This window comes from Mandrillus leucophaeus, unplaced genomic scaffold, assembly GCF_000951045.1.
Source record: "Mandrillus leucophaeus isolate KB7577 unplaced genomic scaffold, Mleu.le_1.0 Scaffold127, whole genome shotgun sequence".
In the NCBI taxonomy this organism is placed as follows: Eukaryota; Metazoa; Chordata; class Mammalia; order Primates; family Cercopithecidae; genus Mandrillus; species Mandrillus leucophaeus.
This window is the reverse complement of record NW_012101098.1, coordinates 3,062,246-3,085,351: the sequence shown is the minus strand read 5'-3', so window position 1 is coordinate 3,085,351 and position 23,106 is coordinate 3,062,246. Positions and strand designations below refer to the sequence as shown.

General features: G+C 44.6%; 1 protein-coding gene across 1 annotated transcript in view; it reads right to left on the bottom strand.

Annotated features, from left to right (window-relative positions):
* Nucleotides 1–10,494: 10,494 nt before the first annotated feature.
* The window catches only part of MXRA5 (matrix-remodelling associated 5), a 43,155-nt gene continuing 30,543 nt past the window's right edge, over nt 10,495–23,106 (bottom strand). The window contains exons 5-7 of the mRNA XM_011972107.1: nt 17,660–22,633; nt 14,674–15,574; nt 10,495–13,548 (exon numbers count right to left, since the gene is read on the bottom strand). Coding sequence (XP_011827497.1) covers nt 11,640–13,548; nt 14,674–15,574; nt 17,660–22,633 — 7,784 coding nt within the window. The 3' untranslated portion in view covers nt 10,495–11,639. The remainder of the gene's footprint in view (nt 13,549–14,673; nt 15,575–17,659; nt 22,634–23,106) is intronic.

Sequence of the window (23,106 nt, the reverse complement as noted above, 5' to 3'; positions counted from 1 at the left end):
GAAGTTCTCATAGAACAGAAGAGGAACATGAATATAAAGCACAGTCTTTCTAGATTTAAAGTTCTCATTAAGAAGGTAGGAAGGTGGAATAGTAATTGTACCATTTTCGAACTGAATGACCAAAGGCAAGCTGTTCAAACTCACTGTGCCTCAACTTCCTACTAGGTAAAATGGGAGCAGTGGTATCGGCACCAACTTGCAGGGTGGTTGTGATAATCAAATGAGTAATATATGGAAACTGGCCAAGACTGTCAAGACTCTACATAGATACCAATTATTATCATCAGTATTGAATTTTGGAAGATGAAGGAGAGAAGTTGAATACGAGATTGGGACAAATTTACCCAGTCATTGAGACAGAAGCCTTCCGTGGTCATACGTTGGCAGGTAGAATTGATGGAGAATTTTACCAGAAGCTGGAGACTGAAGCAAGAGGAGGCACATTGCAACTCAGTGGCTATGAGAACAATTATTCGCCTTTCTCCCACCGAAGCACCTCAGAATAGGAAGTAGCTATGGGCTTTCCGTAGTCTTCGGGAGAGTACCTAAATCATTCTACCGGCATGTTTAAGTGAAGGGCAGAGGGAGAACTTGTCATTTGGGTGACATATATAATAAGCAAAGGCAGTTTTTGGGAATTCTAGAGGCAGTAAAAGTCAGGAATGTCGGGGAAAGTGGTATAACAGGGAATTTTCGTTTTTAAATCACCATCATAGAAAAGTCAAAGGCCATAAGTATGTGAAGGGATAAAGACAGGAGATAGAAAATGATGCACCTGAGTGTTATACACATAGCTGCTCACCGAGCCTGGAAGACCCTCCCCATACCCAGCTTCTGAAAAAAGTATAATAATAAAATAAACTTTCAAAAAACAGAAAATAAACCAGTACCATTTTTTTTACATTTATCAACAACTGATAATTCTCATCTAATTGTTTTCATAATCTTTGTCCTTTGTACATACATCATTAGATGCTTATCTTATCATGTTACAATTAATGTCTGAATCTACAACTTGTATTATAAGTTAACTGGGATACAGGAATCCCATGCAATTCACTTTTCATTCCACTGTCTGACTCAGTGCTTATCCCATGCTACATCTCAGTAAATGTTGACCAAATTCTGAGAGAATGGTGAGAGTAAGAAAGACAAAGAAATCTTTTACAAGGTCTATGATTTTCATTTCTAGTTTACCAAGTATGTTTCAAAGAGGCAAAGCTTTATTTCCAAAGGGAAGCTTTTGCACAATTTTACCTCTGCTGATGTCCAGTCTAAGACTGCATGGTGTGAAAGTGTGATGGTGAAAGGGAGCGAGGAGTAAGAGGAGTGACCTTGCAGTTGATAAACAGGATGATGATGATGATATCAATAATGATGGTGATCATGGTGATGGTTGTGATGATGATGATGATGATGATAGTGATGGTGAGAAAAGTCTTTGATAGAGGGTCATAAATGTTTGGGTGACAATAAGAATCCTTCTTGTGTTAAAAGATGGAGTAAAAAATGAAATGGAAGACTTGAAAGGTAGCTGAAGCCCTTGTTTACTAATCCAAAGTGGTGGAGTTTATTATGTAAATTTGAAGATCCAATCTGAGGCTTTTTGACTGAAGTAGCATGACTGGAACTCTAGAGCATAAGACTAGCTTAGCAGTATTGTGTGTTGAATGCATTAAGTTGAAGACTTTAGTAGGCAACATCAGCAATAATCCAAGTGAGATCTCAAATTTGGCATTAGCTCCAGAGCAGTGATAGACCAGGAATAGGGAGAAATAGAAGGATAAGATCAGTGTTACAAAGGTGTCTCAACATAGTTTGGTGAGTGATTGAAAGGAAAGCAAGGAAGAGTAAGTATCATAAAACATTCTAGCTTTATGAACTGAAAGAGGTGGTAGCATTAACAGAAATAACAAAGAAGGAAAAGCTAAATTTGGAAGAAAGATGGTGTATACGTCAGCTTCTGCTGCAGTAACAAATACTCCAATTCAAAAATAAATGTGCTTGTGTGATAGGAAGGTTGCAGGTCAGCTACAGCTCAGTTGGGCTCTGCTGGGTTCAGCCGGGCTGGGTTCCTATTTTGGAGCCAAAAGAAACATTTCCTCCTGCCCTCATGGTGAAGGGCTGGAGGTACAGGGTTAAGGAATGTCTTGAGTCCTCTGCTTGGATAAAATTTACATCATATCCACTTACATTTCACTGGTCTAAACATGTCATATGATCATGAGAGAATCTGTATAATTTCCTTCTTATCTGAGGAAGCAGCTCATTGGAAACATGATCTAATTTGTCCCAGATGGTGAATGCAGTTTGGAACACAGTGGAATATTCTAGTGAGTACATAGTGAGAGAGAGAGAGTGGCAGAAAGTTGCAGAAAAACAAGAAGAAATGGAACTCAGGAAAAAGAAACATAAGTAAAATCCCTTAATATATAAAAGTTATGGTTGAAGCTAGTGGGATTTATGAGTGAGGAGAGAAAAGAATGGATTGAAGATAGAAAAGAATAAAATTGGGTAAATAAAAGTTGAGGAAGAAAAAAGACATTGCAGTACAAAGAAAATCAGCAGTGGCAGTTATGGTGGGACCCTACCCTAGAACAGATATAAAGAGTAAAGGAATATGTAGAATTTCCAGATTGTTCTCAAAGGTCCCTTGGTCATAGAAAGCTTAGACAATATCATGGATGCTTGCATCATGGTTATACTCACTTGCCCACACATCCACAGAACTGGGCTACTGTGAAAAGCTCGTATGAAGATCACCCTTGCTTTTCTTACATGCTGTAGTTCATTTGAGTGGGTTTCAGGTGGGAAAGGAGAGATAATAAGGGCAGGAATCATTTCCTATCCTTATGGCATTCTACAAGCATCACAAAAACCTAAAAAAAATTGTATCCCTGAAGATACCCAGCAGATAAAGCATTACATTGGGTTAAATGGCAGTGGATGCTTTCCTGGAATCAAAGAAAAGATGATAGTGGGAAAGGAGCATCCTTATTTATGAGAATCCATGATGAGGCAGACATGAGATAAAGGTTTTATACCCCAATCTAAGGATTTTCCGTTTCGCCAGCCTTCCAGGGACTATCCTTAATTAAATGACGGCATACATTGAGTCAAGTTGAGTGTCAAGCAGATTTGCGGTCTTTCCTAGTACTTCAAATAGTCCACAGGCTCTGTTTACTTTCTTCCTCTGGATTTTGATAATCTCTCAGATCTTTATATTATGTTTATTCAGGTTGCTGCTTTTCCCTCTCAAAGTCTTCATCAACAGAAGAGAAAGCAGCCATCTTTCTTCATGCCCCAACACACCACCAACCCAAGGTTGCTTTGTGTCACAGAACTTTACTAAAGTTTTGCAAATATTGGAGAATGAAAATTGTGCATAAGTGGGAACAAATTAAGAAGTAATTATAAATATAACAGTTCATGTGATCCTTATTACTGCCATAAAGCTCAGAATTCAAGGCTTTCCCCAGAGGAAGACAAAATGAGTCAACTTCAGAATCATCTCCCAGCCAAAGAGAAAATTCAAATACCTTTATCATAGCCACTCAAGACATTTTTTAGTATCTACCATGTTCCACGCACTGGCCAGGTCAATGCGCACACAGCACTGAAGAAACTAGACACATCTTCAACCAGACATTGTGAGTAGTGGTTCTCTTCTATACCAGTTTTCCTGTCACCCGTTTCCCTGGTCTACTTCCTATATATCTTCAGCTCTGCATGGCAAGGAGGACGTTCCCAACAGAGCTTCTATCAGCTGGCTTGTTACTGAAGTCAGCAGTGGGACCGGTTAGCAGGAGTTTGGAGGAGAAGTGGGAGGAATGGAAGGTGGGTGCATCTCCTCTGTTTCAGCCTTGGGCAGCAACGTTGCAGCCACAAGTGATACATCATCACTCTGCCACTCACTCTCTGGGATGCCTACTGCTCTAGTTGGGCTCCTCAGCCCTTCCTTTCTCTCTGCAGACAACATCATATAGTAATTTCCCTTGACTGAAAACACTGACTAGCCCCTGAAGTTTTTTCTATTTACATAATCAGAAAGCATCATAGAGTGTTTTCTAAAACAAAAAAGGTACTTTTTCTTTCAGATAATTTATACTACCCTACCAGGGAGTGGACACAGCTTCAGTGTTTTTCTTCTTTTTTTAATGGAACTTTCAAGTTTTGTCCCACCAGCTATATGCAGTGGTTTTCCCAATGACCCGGTAAAGTGAGTGGTGTCATCCCCATTTGACACACACAAAGAAACAGAAGTTTAAGTAGATGACATCTACATTCCCACAGCTATTCAAGAACAGGACCTAAATTCAAGCTTGTGTCTCATTCACTTGAAGTCTTATTTGGTCAGCCATGTTTTCCCAAAGCTCCCCATTCACCCAAAAGCTTGTTTGATCAGCCATGTTTTCCCAAGGCTCTTCACTCACTCAAAGCTTTGTTTCATGGACCATGTTTTCCCAAGGCTCCCATTCACCCAAAACCTTGTTTGATCAGCCATGTTTTCCCAAGGCTTTCCATCAACCCAAAACCTTGTGGATCAGCCATGCTTTTCCAAGACTCCTCATCCACTCAAAGCCTTAATTGGCCATGTTTTCCCAAGTGTCCCATCCACTCAAAACCTTGTTTGATTGGCCATGTTTTCCCAAAGCTCCATGGTTAGGCACAACACAGCACAGCACACACGCTGGTTCTAGCTTTGGTTTCTAGTTCTGGTTCTGCTACATGGCTTAGGATGCATAAGCTGCAGCTGAAGTTGGATGGTGTAGGATTGGACCTACACCAATGCTCCAATCTTACACCATTATAGTGGTCATATCTAAGCACCCTTCTTCAGAATTCAACTCTCCCAAGAGTGGTTGTGATTCTTAACTTGAACACACTTCGAAAACCATTGCTCTTCAAAATACTGGAGAAATAATAGCAATAAATATGAAAATAACCAACATATACTGAGTACTTGTGATTGGACAGGTTTTGTTCTAAGAACCTCATCTTCTATTTTCACAATGGCCTTATGAGGTGAGTGTCCTATAAGTTTCCTCTTTCCCACAAATCTGAAAACAGAAGCATGCAGAATTTCAACACCACACCAAGGTTCTAATGTCTTCATGGGGGGAGGTATCACACAATATGGTACAAATTAGCACAATAGGTTGCCCCATAGAGGGTTAAATAATAAGAAATATGTGATGGATCACAGTATAGTTTTGCCAAACCACTTCAGGAACAAATGAATTCCAGCACTAAAGATGCCACTTCCTCATCACATTCTTGCTGCACTTTGTACTCACCCAAGCTTCTCTCTCAGAGATTCTGATTTGTAGGTCAGAGTCTGGTGTAACAGGTGGAATGGTGGCTCCCAAAGATGTGTCTATCTATGTCATAACCTCTGGAACTTATAAATGTGAACTTATTTACATAAGATATAATTGTCTTAAGTATCTCAAAATGAGATCATCCTGGATTAGATGAGCCCTAAATCTATGGACAAATGTCCTTATAGTAGACAGAGGACTGGGAGGCTGAGGCAGGAGACTCGCCTGAACCTGGGAGGTGGAAGTTGCAGTGAGCAGAAATCACGCCATTGCACGCAGCCTGGGCAACAAGAGCGGAATTCCGTCTAAAAAAAAAAATGGGAGAGAGAGAGAGACAGAAAAGGAGACACAGAGGAGAAGGCTACATGGAGATGGAGGCAGAGACTGGAGTGATGAGGCTACAAGCCCAAGGATGCTTGGAACCCACGGGAGCTGGGAGAGGCAGGAAGGATCCTCCCCCAGAGCCTCCAGAAGGAACGGGATACAATTGTAATGGATTGAACCATGGTTTCCCAAAAAGATATGTCCACATCCTAACCCCAGAACCTGTACATGGAACCTTATTTGGAAATAAGGGCTTTGCAGATATACTTAAATCAAGGATCTCAAGATGAGATCATCCTGGATTAGTGTGGCCCTAGAGCAAATGACAGGTGTCCTTCTAAGATACAGAAGAGGAGACACAGATGGAGAGGAGTAGGCCACATGGAGACCAAGGCAGACACTGAATTGATGCCGCCTCAAGCCCAGGGATTCCTGGAGCCTCCAGGAGCTGGGAGAGGCAGGAAGGATCCTCCCCTAGAACCTCCAGAAGGAGCGCAGCTCTGGCCACACTTTGACCTCAGACTGCTGGTCTCCAGAACTGTGAGATAATCAATTCCTGTTGTTTTAAGCCACCAGTTCTGTGGTCATTTGCAATCGCAGTCCCAGGAAATGAAGACACTTGGACATGAGGATGTTTAAATCAATCCAGGAGATGATAACATAAAGCCAACAAGAACCAAAAGTTAAAAAATACTACTAAAAAGGAAGCCAAACAGCCTCTCTGGATGAAGGTAAACCAACGTTTGTTTGTTTGTTTTTTTTTCCAAAACAGAGTCAGTTCATGTTGGCCATCCAGAAACTCACTAACACTACCCCTCTTAGTTTCATCATTAATCTGTTACTGAACTTCCACCTCCAAAAGACTTGGGTCCTTTTCTTATTTTTGGAGACCGTCTTACACTGTCACCCAGGCTGGAGTGCAGTGGTGCGATCTCGGCTCACTGCAGCCTCAACCTCTCGGGCTCAAGTGATCCTCCTACCTCAGTCTGCAGAGTAGTTGGGACTACAGGCGTGCACCACCACACCCAGCTAATTTTTGTATTTTCTGTAGAGATGGGATCTTGCTATGTTGCCCAGGCTGGTCTTGAACTCCTGGGCTCAAGCGATCTGCAGGCCTTGGTCTCCCAAAGTTCTGGGATTACAGGTGAGACTTGGGTCTTTAATGACAAAAGTGCAGAAAAGGATCTTGTGGGGTTCAGTGTCTTGCAGACTGAATTCAACAGCAGGGTTGGGGTCTTCCTCATCTTGTCCCACATTCAGCCAAGCTTCATTGAAACAAGAGCTGCCTTTGCAATTACAAACCAGACTTCAAGGACTAGACCCTGGTTGAAGTTTTGTTTTTCTGTGAGGTCCTGAGAGTAATTAATTGGTAACAGTGGACTGTTAGCTAGGGATTTTGCTTGTGTCCACAGGTTTACAAGCACATATACCAGATGGCAGAACTTAGCCATTTAGGGAGAAAAAACAACTATCTTCCAGTTAGTGTATTATTTACAAATAATGATACAGCCATATGTGATTCTGATTAATGATCTGCTCAAATCACACACCTTCGTGTTCTGGACACACTGGTTTAAATGGCTCTTATTTTACCTAAGTCATGAGGTGCTAAGTATCTCTCATCATGACCATCCCTACAAGAAAATTTAAAATATTTGCATTTATTTCTTAGGACGTCTGTAACCAATCACCTCAAAATAGGGGCTTAAAACAACAGTAATGAACTCTCTCCCAGCTCTGGAGATGAGAAGTCTGAGATCAAGGTATCTCAGAGCCATGCTCCCTCTGGAGGCTCTAGGGGAGGATCCTTCCTGCCTCTCCCAGCTCCTGGTGGCTCCAGGCGTCCCTGGGCATCACTCCAGTCTGTGCCTCCATCTCCACGTGGCCTTCTCCTGTGTCTGTGCCTCCTCTTTTGTCTCTTAAACAGACACCTGTAATTGGATTTAGGGCCCATCTAATCCAGGATGATCGCATCTCAAGATCTTTACCTTAATTACACCTGCAAAGACCCTATTTCCAAATAAGGTCCCATTCCCCGCTTCTGAGAGTCAGAATATGGGCATATATTTTGGGGGCCACTGCTCAATACACTACAATTGTATGCAGTTCCCTCTGGATGTTCTAGGGTAGGATCCTTCCTGCCTCTTCCAGCTCCTGGGGGCTCCAAGAATCCCTGGGCTTGTGGCCATGTCACTCCAGTCTCTGCCTCTGTCTCCATGTGACCTCCTCCTCTGTGTCTGTGTCCCCTCATCTGTCTCTTATAGTGACACTTATTGCATTTAGGACCCATCCTTATCCAGAATAATCTCATTTCCAGATCATTCACGTGATCACATCTGCAGACTCTTTTTCCAAATAAGGTTGCACTGACAGGTGCCAGGTAGAGATAATTTTTTTGCAGAATGTTGTTCAACCAATTACAATATCCTACCATGTTCAACCCCAAATGAAACACATTAGACTGTAGTCCAAATATGTCTATTATTTTTAAAAAATTAATTATTACTTTTTAATATTCAGAGACAGGGTCTCACTTTATCACCCAGGCTGTAGTGCAGTGGTGTGATCATAGCTCACTGCAGCCTCAAACTCTTGGGCTCAAGTGATCCTCCTACCTCAGCCTCCTGAGTAGCTGTGACTATGGGCCTGCACCACTATTACATTTTATCTATCACTAGGCCCAAGGTCTCCTTGCTTGAGGCTCGAACTTTTTTCATGATGTTTTTGCTGCCAGGAGAACATGTCCCCCAATTTGTCCATATCATTCTGCCCAGCCATTCTTCTATTCTTGGCTCCATGAAAATGCTATCTCAGCCATCAAAATATAGCTCTTTCTTAATGGGACTACAATCCCACCTGTTTTTTCATCCCCTAGAATCTGAATGCTCTCTGAACCACTTTGAATGTTTCCAAATGCCTCTTCAGCCCATCACCTCATGTGAATGCAGAAATTTGGGTTGATAGGATGTTTTTACCATTTTTTTCCAGGTAAAATTTCACCAAGGTATGTCCTGCAGAAGCATTCTCTACACCTAGGAGAATTTACCTCTCCAGATCTCAGTTTCCGCATCATTCACTGAAGCAGGGAGTCCAAATGAATGTGTTTCTAAAACCCTTTGCTGCGTGTATTTATCTAGCACAGTGTTTTCTAACCAGGGATGGTACAGCCTCATGGGGAGAATGTGGCCATGTCTAGAGACAGTTTTGGTTGTCACACTGGGGTGGTGGATGCTCCTGGCATCTGGTGGGTGGAGCCCAGGGACGCTGCTCAACACCCTACAGTGCACAGGACGGTCCCACCACAGAGAATCCTCCAGCCCCAGATGTCCATAGTGCTGAGGCTGAGAAATCCTTAGCATGAGAAACTCAATCTATTATCTATCTATCTATCTATCTATCTATCTATCTATCTATCTATCTATATATCTATTTTCCATCCATCCATCACCCATCCAACCATCCATTGTCTATTTTTCTATCTACCCATCTATCATCTACCCAACTACCTATCTAATCCACCCAACCATCTCTCATCAGTCTATGTATGTATCTATCCATCTATTGATCATCCATTCAATGATTTATTACCTATCATCTATCTATAATTCATCCAAACATCCATCATCTATTTATCTATATACCTATCTATCTAACATTCACCCAACCATCCATCATTTATCCATCTGTGTATCTGTCATCCATCCAACCATCCACCATTTATCTATCAATCAATCATCCATCCAACCATCTATTATCTATCGACCTATCTTACTCCTTTCTATATTTATTATCTATTTGTATCTATAAATCATCTATCTGTATCAATCTTTATGTCTCCTATCCATATATATTATCTATCTGTCATCTATCTACCATCTATCTATCACTTATCTATCTATATCAATCTTCTGTCAGTTATCTATCTACCAATCTAATCTGTTCTTTATGTCAGTGGCTCTCAGCTAGGAGCAAGTTTGCACCCCCTAAAGGGGCATTTGGCAATGTCCAGAGACATTTTTGGTCATCACAATTTTGGGGGGTGGAGGGGTACTAGTATCTGGCGGGTAGAGCCCAGGAATGCTGCTCAACACCCTACAAAGGACACCCCAGCCCAGAGAATCATCCAGCCCCAAATGTCATTCATGTGCATTTTGAGAGACCTTGCATCATCTGAAGAGCCTGTCTATTGAGGATAAACACTCCAAGCACCACCTCCTCCTCCACCTCTCTGCCTCCTCAGGCCTCTCTTGATATCCAACACACAGTAAGGGCTGTGCAGATATATTTAAGCAGATAAGTGGATTGATGAATGAGAGACAGGCTCTTTGCCTCCCACAGAGTTTAAAAAAAAATGCATTCTTTAGTTTCCATGACCGACATTCTTTAACAATTGGCGACAGTGCATTTCTTGAAATGCTGACAGTCATATTTTTCCCAAATGTTTATCTTGTCTGCCTTTTTCCTTCCTCTCAGGGGAAGCAAAAGAAGGACAGTTTTGCATATTTGTGGAACACCACTACATGTATTTCCAGATGTCTCTTTGACAAAAAATTTAAAAAGAAAAATCCTGAAGGATTTCCTAGAACACTGCTTCTCAGTCCCCACACTGTCTTGCTGCATACTGAAATTGTCACTACATGCAAGTGACACTCAAACTCTGCCTTCCTGCCTGCCAAATCTGTCATCAGAAGCATTACCTTTGACTCAGTTTCCTTGCCTGTTAAAAATGTGTAGAGAAGATAATCATTGAGAGAAGGTGAATGAAAGCAGTTTTTTCAACCATGCTGATGGAAACCCAAATTCATGTGACTCTCTTTTGTTTGAAAATAGCATTGTCATCACTGCCTGGTTTTTGGGAGAATATTATTTTATTATCAAATGTACAGTATATTGACCTTAAAAATACAGTACAGCAGTCATGGAAATAACAAGTCTTGTATTATTCATGGGCACAGACTGACTCATGGCTGGGGAAGAAGCAGCCACCTTAGACTGGATGGACAGCTCAGATACTGCAGAGAAATTTCTGAACTTTTAGGAGAAGACTCTAGATTCAATTCTGTAAAGCTATGATGCAGTTTTCTCTTTCCTTTCCTCTCACCTCCTCTGAGCACAGCTTTCAACAAAAACTTTGCATACAAAGAAATCTAATATCGCAGCCTTCCCCACTGCAGGGTTCCTGGAGAAGGTAATATAGCAGTGGTTACTGAATTTGAAGGAGGTTGGAGAGGAATTTTTTAAAATTGTATTTCCATGTCTGCTGTAATGTATCCAAGTCTTGTAAAGACCAATAATTTATTAATTTTAATGAGACAGAAAGTATTTCTCCTTCTAGTCTCATCGTCTGATTTGAGAGGAAAAAAATATATAAAACATTATATAAAAGGTGAGTTCCAGGAAGAAATGGATTTTTTCATATAAAATGGTAGCTGTATGTATGTAACTCTGAATTAAAAATATATATATATATCAATCACTCTGGTTCTAAATCCTTATTGGGCAAGCTGGAGTTTTGAAGTGACAGAGGAAATAACTGAAAGATGACTTGTCAATCTGGAACAAAGTCTATCATGTGAAAACTGCAGCAGGTTAACTAGGTGATGCGTCTTTAATGGGGTAGTGGGGGATTGTTCGTGTCTATGGTTTATTTTTGGTGAATGTTCTGCAGATATCCTATGGACGCTTATGAAGGCAGTTGAGTGGCATTTGCAAAAAAAAGAAAAATTGCAGTCAGAGCACAGATACCGCGAATGAAGCCTCTGGAATGATGTAAACACAAAAGAAAGTTCCCAGCGAGGCTGAGCCCTCCTTCTGGTGTCTGTATTGCTTCCTTTTCCCAACAATCGTAGATCAAGTTCAACCTCAACTTGAAACCCACAGGGGGCCACCATGCACTATGACACATTATTTAAGAGCTCCGATTCCCCAGCCTGACTCCCCGTACAAACCGCGCTTTGTTGTCAGTTCCTAAGCAATCATTCTGGAATGCACATGTCAGAAGACATGGATGTAAGTTGTTTTGGAGTCACTGCCGAGAATGTTTTTTGCCATGCACTTGTAGAAGCCGGCGTCTCTCTGTGTGGCATGCTGGATGGTCAGTGATCCCTGGGGGTGAAGAAATCTGTTTCCATACAGACGAGCCTGAACCCCTGCCTTCAGATGCGACTTATCCGGCAACTCCCACGTGATGTCAGCTTTGGGAATCCCCATAGCCATGCAGTTCAGTTTCACGGTGTTCCCGGGCCGGGTGTAGATGACGGGGGTGGGCTCGCTGGTGATCCGGGGAGGATAGGCGATCACAATCACGGGGATGCTGGTGACCGAAGGGCCGTAGTCCGTCTCCATCCTGCATACATAGGTACCCCTGTCAAACACCGAGGCCTCACGAACCGCCAGGGTGCCATTGTCCAGAAGGGAAATGCGTCCCAGGGCTTGGGGGCCCTCCAGACGCATGCCGTTGGGGAGCGTCCAGGAGAAATGTCCCTGCCCAGCCCCGGGAGGGGTGCAGGGGAGCCTCAGGGTCTCACCGTTGATGATGCTGACCAGGTTATGATACTGCTTGTTTGCTTCTGGTTTCAGCCCCACCTTCAGGGAGACCAGCCTCTCCGTGTGGCCAGCGGCGTTGCGGGCCACGCAGCGGTAGGCCCCGGCATCCACCGAGGAGAGACCGCTGATGTGGAGCATGCCGTCAGCCTTGTGGTAGAAGCGCTGCAGCTGCTGTCCGCTCTGCAGATCGGTGCCATTGGGAAGGACCCACACCAGGCTGGGTGTCGGGCTCCCCGCGGCAGAGCAGTTGAGGCTGATGGTGTGGCCCGCCATGGCCGTGATCTTCTCGCTGATCGGGTCGTGGAAGATGGGTTTCTCCATGGGCTCCAGGACAGTGAGCTGCACGATCAACCTGGCCTCCCCTCCCTCGTTGCGCGCCATGCATACTAGCTGAACGGAGTCGCTCTTCCTCAGACTCCTGATGTCTAGGGAACCGTTGCCATGGACAGTGACCCGATTTCCATAGTATGGAGCTGGCAGAACCACACCCTCGGGAAAAGCCCATAACACCCTCGGGGTGGGGATGCCTTCAGCTCTGCAGTCAATCAGTTTCCGACTGCCCCCGGCTGCTATCTCCCGCACAGTGGTGATGGGGTTGGGGCTACCGTTGATTTTGGGTGGCTGGACATTGACGTGAATCCACACCGTCTTCCTATCCTCTCCGGCGCTGTTCCTGACCAGGCAGGTGTAGTTGCCACTGTCAGAGCGCTGGGCTTTCTGAATAAGGAGAGTGCCATCTTGGTATATCTGATACTTCTCAGAGGAGGTGGGGATCACCCGGTTGGTTGGGGACAACCAAGTCACCTTGGGCATGGGCTCTCCTTTGGCCTCACAGGCTACAGTGGCCACGGCTCCATAGGGCACCTGAACTGCCAAGTAAGTCTTGTTCCGGATGGTGGCAGGCGCTGTCACCACCTTGACTCTGACTCTCATCTCGTCCTTCCCGACCTGATTTTCGGCAAAGCAGGTGTAGTCTCCTTCCTCCCTCATCCCCACTTCGTTAAAGTAGAGCGTCCCATTGTTGAAGACGACATAGCGCTTGGTGCGTCCACCGCTGTCATCTGACTGCATGAAGGAGTTCACCAGACTCCCATCCGGGAGGCTCCAGGAGATCTCAGGATTGGGAAGCCCGGTGGCCACACAGTCCACTTTCAGGTCACCCCCATAGAAGACTTTGTGGTCGTTCTCCTCCTTGTGCTCAATCTTGGCCGGTTTCATCACCACATTCACCTTGAGCACCACGTAGTCGTCACCAACCTTATTTCGAGCTACACACAGGTAATCTCCAGCGTCTTTGTCCGTCACTGATTTTACCACCAGGGTCCCGTTGGCAAACACCTTGATTCTACTATCAAAACTACAGAAAAAAAGAAAAAGGAGTAGATGTCAGTTTCCCAAATGTTCTACTGTGGCATTAGGTCACTGGAATAACACAAAAATAGTTGGTTCTGTGATGCATCAGCCCAGATGGCTACTATTGCAAAATGCCCAATGGTTTGATCCACACACACTTGCAGGAATAGGATTGACATCTTCGACTACGTTTCATGCCCTTGAACCCATGGTCAGGCCAACCTAACATCAGATTCAACAGGGAGTTCTTATTTGCAGTCAATCACTTTCCACAACCTTCTCCAGGCTGTAAAAACCATTGGGCAAGAGAGGAGGAAGTTAAGTATTTGTTAAGAAGTTAGGTATTTCTTCTGGATCCGAGTTTAGAAGGACAACATTTCATTGCATAAAAATCACACACTGGGCCAGGACCAGGGGCTCAGGCCTGTCATCCCAGCACTTTGGGAGGTCAGGGTGGGAGGATTGCTTGAGGTGAAGTGTTCGAGATCACCCTTGGGAACATAGCAGATCCCATCTCTACAAAAAGTAAATAATACTAATAATAACAAGCCATGCCTCGTGGTGCGCACCAGTAGTTTCAGCTACTCAGGAGGCTGAGGCTGGACGATCGCTTTAACACAGAAGTTTGAGGCTGCAGTGAGCTATAATCACACCACTGCACTCCAGGCTGGGCAACAGAGTGACACCCTGTCTCTAATGAATTTATTATTATTATTAGTTGAGATGGACTGTCACTCTGTCGTACAGGGTGGAGTGAAGTGGTGTGATCTTGATTTACTGCAACCTCCACCTCCTGGGTTCAAGCAATTCTCCTGCCTCAGCCTCCCGAGTAGCTGGGACTACAGACACTTGCCACCACGCCCGGCAAATTTTTGTATGTTTATTAGAGACAGTGTTTCACCATGTTGGCCGGGCTGGTCTCAAACTCCTGACCTCAAGTGATCTGCCCACCTTGGCCTCCCAAAGTGCTGGGATTACAGGTGTGAGCCACCGTGCCCTGCTAATTAATTTCATTTAATTTTATCGGACGCAGGGAGCAGTGTGTGTGCATATTCATCCTGAAAATGGACTCATATTCGTTGGGGCCACCAGCCCAGCGATTTACAGGAAGCCACGCAGAGCCGCCTACCTGAAGAGCGCGTCGATCATCCTCTTGGAGGGCAGCCTCCAAAGGATGCGCGGCCAGGGGTCCCCCGAGGCGCTGCAGTCCAGCTTGAGGGTCCCTCCGTACCTGACGTCCGTCCTCCGCGGAGAGGTGCCCGTGATGCGCGCGTTGGCTGCTGCACGCTGCACGTTCAGCTGCACGGTCCTGCGCGCGGAGCCCACCAGGTTGGCGGCCACGCACTCGTAGCGCCCGCTGTCCTTGGGCGCGAGGTTGCGGATGTAGAGCGTCCCATTGGGGAAAACGAACAAGTTCCCGTGGAGGAACTGCGAGGGGCGGATCTGGGTACCGTCCCCGAGCACCCAGCGCACGCTGGGCAGGGGCGCAGCCTTGGCAGTGCAGTGAATGTGAATGCTGAGCCCAGGGGGCAGCGAGATGTTCTCCAGCTTCTCCTGGTGGATAACCGGGGGCAGTGCCGCCACATGCAGGCGGATGGCCAGGCTGTCGGCCCCGGCTGCATTGCTGGCCACGCACTTATAGACGCCTCTGTCTGAGAAGGACGCCTCCTTGATGGAAAGGGTTCGGTTTTCGTGCAGGGTGATGCGGCCCTCCACGGGGGACACAGTTTGCCACACCCTCCTGTCTGGGAAGATCCAGGAAATTTGGGGGGCTGGGGTCCCTTTAGCCAGACACTCCATTGCAATGGTGTCTCCCAGGTAGACGGTGACGTCCTGGTAGTGGGAGGCTAGGATTTGAGGTTGCTGCACGGTGACCGAGAGCAAGACCACCATCCGGTCCAGGCCGTGCAGGTTGCTGGCGGTGCACATATACTGGCCTCGATCTTGCACTTGAACCTGCCGTATCACTAAGGTACCGTTCTTGAGAACCTCAAACCGTTGTATCCTGGTATTCGGAGTCATAAGAGCTCCTGGAGAAAAGTAACACAGTCAGCTTTGGCATAAACTGTGCCCTTTTGATAATGCTCAAACGAGCAGTATTAGTTAATCTAATTCTCCACTTTATCACTCAGACAGCAAAAGCAAATGTAGAAGGTAGAATGTTTTAGTGTTTTTTAAAGGTTTTTTTATGTTTATTTTATTTGTTAGAGATAGGGTATTGCTCTGTCTCCCAGGTGAGGGTGCAGTGGTACAATCATAGCTCACTGTAGGCTCAACCTCCTGGACTCGGCCTTCTAAGTAGCTGGGACTATAGGTGCAGGCCACCACTCCTGGATAATTTAATTTTTTTTTTTTTTTTTTGTAGAGACATGGTCTTGCTGTGTTGCCCAGGTTGGTCTTAAACTCCTGACCTCAAGTGATTCTCTTGTCTTGGCTACCCAGAATGCTGGGATTACAAGTGTGAGCCACCACACCCAGCCTGTTTTGGTCCTAACCGTTAAAGAAATGAAAAACTGAGATATCATCTCATGCCTGCTGGAATGTCTATTATCAAAAAGACCAAAAACAACAGACACTGGTGAAGATGTGGAGAAAAGGGCACCTTCGCACACTGTTGGTGGGAATGTAATTTGGTACAACCACTATGGAAAACAGTATGGAAGTTCCTCATAAAACTAACAATAGAGCTGCCTATAGTCTAGCAATCTCACTACTGGGTATTTAGACAAAGGAAATAACGTCAGTGTGTTGACAAGACATCTGCACTCCCGTATTTACTACAGTGCTATTCACAACAGCCAAGATATGGAATTCAGCTAAGTGTCCATCAATGAATGAATTGATAAACAGAATGTGGCATATATGCACAATGAAATACCATTCTGTCTTTTGTTTTTCTTTCTTTCTCTTTTTTTTAAAAAAAGAAGCGCCACTGCACTCCAGCCTGGGCGACAGAGCAAGACTCCGTCAAAAAAAAAAAAAAAAAAAAAGGAAATTCTGTCATTTGCCACAACATAAATGAACCTGGAGGACATTAGGTTAAGTGAAATAAACCAGGCACAGAAAGACAAATACTGCATGATCTCATTTATATGTGCAATGTAAGAAAGTTGAACTCACTGAAGCTGAAGCAGATAGTGGTATGGTGGTTACCAGGGGCTGGGGATGGGAGTAAAGGGAAGATATTAATTAAAGAGTATGAAGTTCAGTTAGGAGGAATATGCTTAAGTGGTATTACACTCATGGCAACTATAGTTAATAACAATTTAGCTTATACTTGAAAATTGTTGGGAGTAGATTTTGTGTTGTCATTACACACATATGAAATAAGTATGCTATAAAAAAAAGGATAGAGAAAAAGAATGTTTTGTTTCTCTTTTTCATTTTTACACTAGTCCCAGAAACAGGGCCATCTTCAGGCAAAGGAGGGCAAACGTGGGTTTAATAGAGAATTCTAGAAGCAGGCATGAGTCCCAGCCACTTCCAAAGTGAGCTAAGATGGCACAAGCTCAATTACTAGAGACACAGCCTCTCCTTTATTTATTTATGCTAATGCTGTTCTCCTGAACTCCTCGGGCTAGCTGGCTACATGGGCATGCCAGGCTTGCACTGGCCAGCCACCCCTGCCCAGAGAGGCCCTTGAGTCCATAAGAAAGGTGAATTAATCCTAAAGTAAGACTCCAGTAACTCTCTCCTACACAAACTCTGGTTAAAGTGTAGATTGGGTACATATGGACATTAAGATAGGACAAATAGACCCTTGGGACTACTAGAGGAGAGAGGGAGGGGTGGCAAGGGCTGAAAAATCTACCTATCGGGTGCTGTGCTAGCTACCTGGGTAATGGGATCATCTGTGCCCCAAACCTCAGCATCATGCAATCTACCCATGCGACAAACTTGCACATGCTCCCCCTGCATCTAAAACAAAAGCTGAAATTATAAAAATAACCATAAACGCTTATTCAAGTAAAAACAATTCCCCAAATGTGTTATAAAAATTTCTCCTAATGTGCTTATGTTGTTCAACACATGCTGTTTTAATGTATTATATTGCTAGCCAATAAAATAAAAATTGACCAAAAAAAAAAAAGAAAGTAGATGCTTAAACATCTTACCTGTGGAAACCTTTGTCCAAGTAATGAAAGGCTTTGGTTTTCCTGTTGCCTCACAGGGGAACACAGCATCTGTCTCGGCAGTGATGGACACAGTCTGTGGGGACTTGGTGAGGATCTGGGGCTTTTCCCCAAGAGACCAGAATTTGGATGCAGGCGGTCCTCCTGCAAAGAACTTTGAGCTGCTCTGGTGGAAGCTTCCTGAGGACTGGACAGAAGATGTTACAAAGGAGACAGAACTCTGGGTGGAGGAGACCAGAGGGGTATTCTGTAAGTTAGTTGAGGGTGACCCCGTGGTCCGCGGAGTGTGCAACAACGGAGGTGCTGGAGGGCCAAAGTCCAGATGGAAGGTGCTATGGGAATGTATCCTGTTGTAGGAACCTGGATTAACTTTTCTCTCTCTCATTACTGGGGCAGGAGAAGTGGGTATCTGGGGTCTCAGGGTGACTCCCAGCTGTGGAAAAGAAAGAGTCCTGTTGGTAAAGAAAGGGAATCTTCCATTGGAATAATGAGGAATTCTTGGACTCGGAGGCTTTCCAACTGGGTTTCTTGCCTCAGGGATGTTGTTATTTCCAAACACTTTGGAGTAGCCATTGAATTGGTCAGTTCTTCGGTCAGCAAACTTACTAGGAATGCTGGGTTTGGACATGTGCAATGGGAGAGGAGTTGTTGTACTTGATAATCTTGGAGTTGTAAACTGCTTGTTCTCTGGTAAAGACCTAGAAGGATATGTAGTTATTTCCGGTTTGTTGGTCCAGTGATGAGGTGGCTGGAAAGTTACAAAGTATCTGGAAGCACTTTGTGTGGACATTTCAGGCAGCCTCACTGCTCCTGTTGGTAGGAACAGTTTGGGTTTGGCAGGGACTCTGGTTAGTTGATGAGAAGCATGAACTCTTCCATCCTGGTGGTGGCCATCTGGGCCATGTGGTAGACTCCTATTATCAAATACTTGCTTCTCCAATTCCAGCTTTATAGACAAGTTAAATGCATCCTGGTCGGAAGAGGGTGTTGATAATTCATTTGGCCCTGACATATGCTGTGTCCCTTCATTGTTCACTGGGGCTGCTTTGGTTTCTGGATTCCTCACATAATTCAAGAAAACATTTTCCTTGGAATCTCTAGATGTTTGAGATGTTCTTGGACTGAGAAGTGCTGGCTTAGTGGTGGTGGTTTCTCCCAAAGACATGAGAATCGTGGGTGGGGACGAGGATGCTAGCTCCTTCATCTGGGCGGCAGTAGGGGTGTGATTCTGTGGTCTAGTTTCAGAGAGTAGAATAGCTACAGTGGTTTCATGATGATCTTGATCAAGAGTGGTGGTTTCTGCCTGACTTGAAGACACCTGCACTTTTATGCTTGAGAGAGTTGTGGAAGAACCAACTTCTTCCTGTTGAAATGGTGTGGAGACTGTCACAGAGGATGAAAACTCAGAAGTAAAATCCACATCCTCGAGCTCTTTAAGAAGGGGAGGGTCTGTAAGGTTTTCCCCAGAAGTAGTAACAGGTATGCCTGTCTGTAGCCTCCCAGGCTGGGCTGTCCTTGAGGGATTCCAGGTTGGAGTTCCTGGAAAGCCTACAGGAGAGGATTCTTCCTTAAATTCTCCCGTAGTGGAGACCAAGGAGCGAGAAGTTGGTATGACATTAGTAATTGAGTCACCAGTGACTAAAGTGTCACTTTTATGTTTGTCGACATTTGTGGCATCATCATCCTTAATTTCTTTTCCATCTGTTGTGGGTTTATATGTGACTGGAAGTGTCTCTTGGATTTTATGGTAAGATGAATATATTTTTCTGGTGGTTGTCATGTAATCTAAGGAATCATAAGGGCCCTCAGTTTTCAGAGAAACAGTTGTAGGCAAAAGTATAGTTTCTGAACTGGGAGTAACAATGTTTCTATGTTTATTTTCTGGAGAAGGGCTGGGCTTAGATCCGGAAGCTCTTGAGCTCACTGTAGAAGTGGTATATTGATGTTTGTTTGGCCTCTTCCCGTGTTTTCTCCGTGGCGTTCCCTTGGATATGGGTTCTGCATTCTTCTCCATTTCCAACTGTTTGGGGGTATTAACTGTGTTATCCACCCAAGCTGTAGGAACCGGAGAACTCTCCACTTGATTTGAAATCTTAATTTCAAGTGCTTGAGTTGGTTGAGTAGAAAAAGTCTCTGATGGGGCAAAAGTTGTGGGTGGGGTTTGCTTGTGTCGGTGGCGGAATTTGTGGGGGCGTAATCTCTTTCTCCCATTGGGTCTCCTTCGAGGAGGGTGAGTGGTCATGGTGGATGACGAAGCAACTTTTTGCCTTGGAGTTGTTGTTGCTGTTGTGGTGTCTTTGTCTAGCAGGGTGCCAACTGTGGTTTCTGCAGGCTTCTTAACTGGAGACACACTGCTCATTATACCCAGTGTGGAGTCAGGCAAAGTGATGGATTTGCTCTCTTGGCCTTCACTCTCAGAACTTCTGGAGTGTGTGGGGTCTCCCGCTAGCATATCTCCTCCCTGTAGTGTCTGAGACTTCTCTTTCATACCTGTTTTAATCAGTAAGATGTCTTGAGTGCTTAAACTACTTTTCACAAGCTGGATGTTCTCTGTCGGTCCTTGTAAATGTGATTTGCCTGGGACACCTCGTTCGCTTATAGTAGAATCCTCAAATGACTTTGATGTACTAGAGTCATTAACCCAGGTGGTGGGGATTGGAGTAATGTGTGCAAAGGTGTATTCTTTCATGTTATCCTCATGTGTTTGTGAATTAGTCTCCAAATCTGGGTCAAAGTATTGCACAGGCTCAGACTCAGCCAAGGAGACAGCTTCCAATGGAGGCTCATACTCACTGGATGTGGGCTCTGGTGAGGATCCAACATCTGCTGCAGACCAACCCTCTGTTGCCGTCTCTTCATGGGTGGGCTCTTCATAGACTGTGTCTAAGGTGTGCAGAGTAGGAGATGGTTCATAAGGCTCAGATACAAGTGTAGGGGCTGCAGTCCACTTCAGGTCGCCTTCAGTGAAAGTTATCTCCTCAGTCTTCTCGGAAAACTCATAAACAACTTCTTCCAGAGGTGTGCTTGTTACTTCAGGTTCAACAAGAATAACTCCATTGTGGTTGTGTTCTAGTCCCATGCTGGCTGAGGAAATGGTACTCAAAACGTGCTTTTCTTCACCAAGTAGAGGTACATCTGCTGAGGATTCTTCAGCACTGGTCGCTGTCTGCACAGGAGATGCTGACGGGGGAGAAACAGCAGGCAAAGGTGGTGTGATTTCTAGACTCAAGGATGGAAGACTTGTGGTTTTAATCACTGGGGGTACTTCTGTGCCCTTAGGGAGATTTTTCCCACGGACTTTGGCTAAAATGTCAGCCCAGCGCTCTGGATTAATCTGTTTGTTTGCCATGTTTATCCTTCGTCTGGATTCAAACACTCTGCGACCTTCTGCAACATTGGTCTCTGGTTCTTTTTCCGAATGCTTCCAGAGTTTCAGCTTTCTTCTCCCTTTCTTGGCTTTCTTATCTCCATTGATGGCATCATCCTTTGTTTTGAGGAACACCTCTTGGTCCTTTGGATGCAGAAGTCTCCTTGAAGTGTTCTCTTCATCTCCCATGCCTGAGCCCCCTTCATCCTCCACGATGTCTTCTCTCACTCTGGAAAGAGCCTTTGCACCTGGGCGTCGGCCTCTTTTGGATGGCGAGCCAGACCCTTTCTTGGTCACTGTGATTCCCACGGTAAAATGGTCTGCCCCTTGCTGGTTGACAGCCACACATCTGTAGTAACCACTATCGCTGACTTGGACCTTTGGGATGGAAAGAGTTCCATTTGGCAGCATGTATACATGTGATGTGTTAGTCAAATCATTAATTATCCTTCTGTTTGGAAGAATCCAGCTAAGGTGGGCTTCGGGTATTGCTAAAGCATTGCAAGGCAACATCACCGGCTCTCCTGGGTTCTTGCCAATTGTCACTGTGTCTTTCTCGGCTGGCTGAGTGGAGGGAGACTGCACAAGTACCCTATATACCACGCGGTCCATTTCATCCCTCACTTGAGCAATGCACTGGTACAAGCCCGAGTCAGATGGCTCCATGGACTTGATCCTTAGCCAGCCACTGCTGAGAATGGAGAACTTGCTGTCTGGGTCATCCATGGGCGCTTTCAGGATGGAGCCATCTGGAAGCACCCAGAAGATAGACGGACTCTCAGAAGCTTTCACATTGCAGCTCAACTGGCATGGACCCCCTTCCAGGACAGTCTGATCTCTTTGCACAGCTCCACTAGGCTCAATCATTACCCAGCTTCTGCCCCGAGCCTGCCTTGTATCTTTGGGGGATATTGTTTGAGAATACTGGGTGTAGTAGGAAAGTAGCACCTTCTTGGCCGTACTCTGACGTCGGTTCAGCTGGATATCTATGGATGGCTGCATGACCCATTCTGGTTCTGCAAGAATCTGGGCTCTCACGCCTGTGTAGTAAAGAGCTTCCTCATCAGCATTCTGCCTGTACTGGTAGCTGACTCTGGGGTCTTTGCTGAGCATGAGCTCTCTGTGTAGCTTCACGGGAACTTCACTATAGTATGCTATCAATTTCCATAGCTTTTCATAGTTTTCCCGGGTCATTGGACACTCAAAGTCCAAGGCAACTGTTGCATTTATGTCAATATCTGGAGGATCCGTTTGGTTCAAGTGAATTTTGTACACATCCATTGGTTTCTTGATGTCACAGACCAAGTTCACCATGTTCCCGTGCTCGTCAGTCATGTTCAAAGAGACATTCCACTGGGAGAGTTGGAATTTCTCCATGATGAGCTGGCTGTCACCATCCTCTTCTTGTTCTTGCTCCTCCTCAATACTGCTGCTCCTGTTCTGTCTCAGAGGAGACTCTATGGAAGGCTTCAGACAAGTCATGTCCTTCAGCTTGTGAATCTCATGTTTGTACAACTTCTTTGGACTGAAGCACATTGCACACAACTGACCACCTTCGTAAGCTTTGTCCTTTTTACACTTCAGAATTCCTAAAACAAATAAGCAAATAGACACTCAATAGCGTAAGGAGCCAAAGAATGGCACGCCTTACACATGGCCAGAGAATAAAGCCTATGTTTGTGTCTTTATCACCCAGCTGTAATCCCATAACCAAGGAATCCTATACATGAGTTGCCTTTGAGGCTTCATGTTAAACCACAGTTTTAGCACACTGTGTGGTAACTAACGGGTGCTTTATAACTGCTTAACCATTAATAATAATTTTTACTTAAAAATACCTTAAAATACTTACTAACGGGTATTTAAAAAGCGTTTCTAAGTTAAAGAAAGCAACTTCACTCACATACATTATACAATGTACCTTCTGTGAAAGTTTAGGAGAATCTATATAAATAACTGCAAAGTGGGGAAACATTTCTAGGTAAAAAGATGAATCTTTGCATGTATCACATCATATCTAGTTTTTGTTGTTTTTTCATCTTGATATATATATATATATATA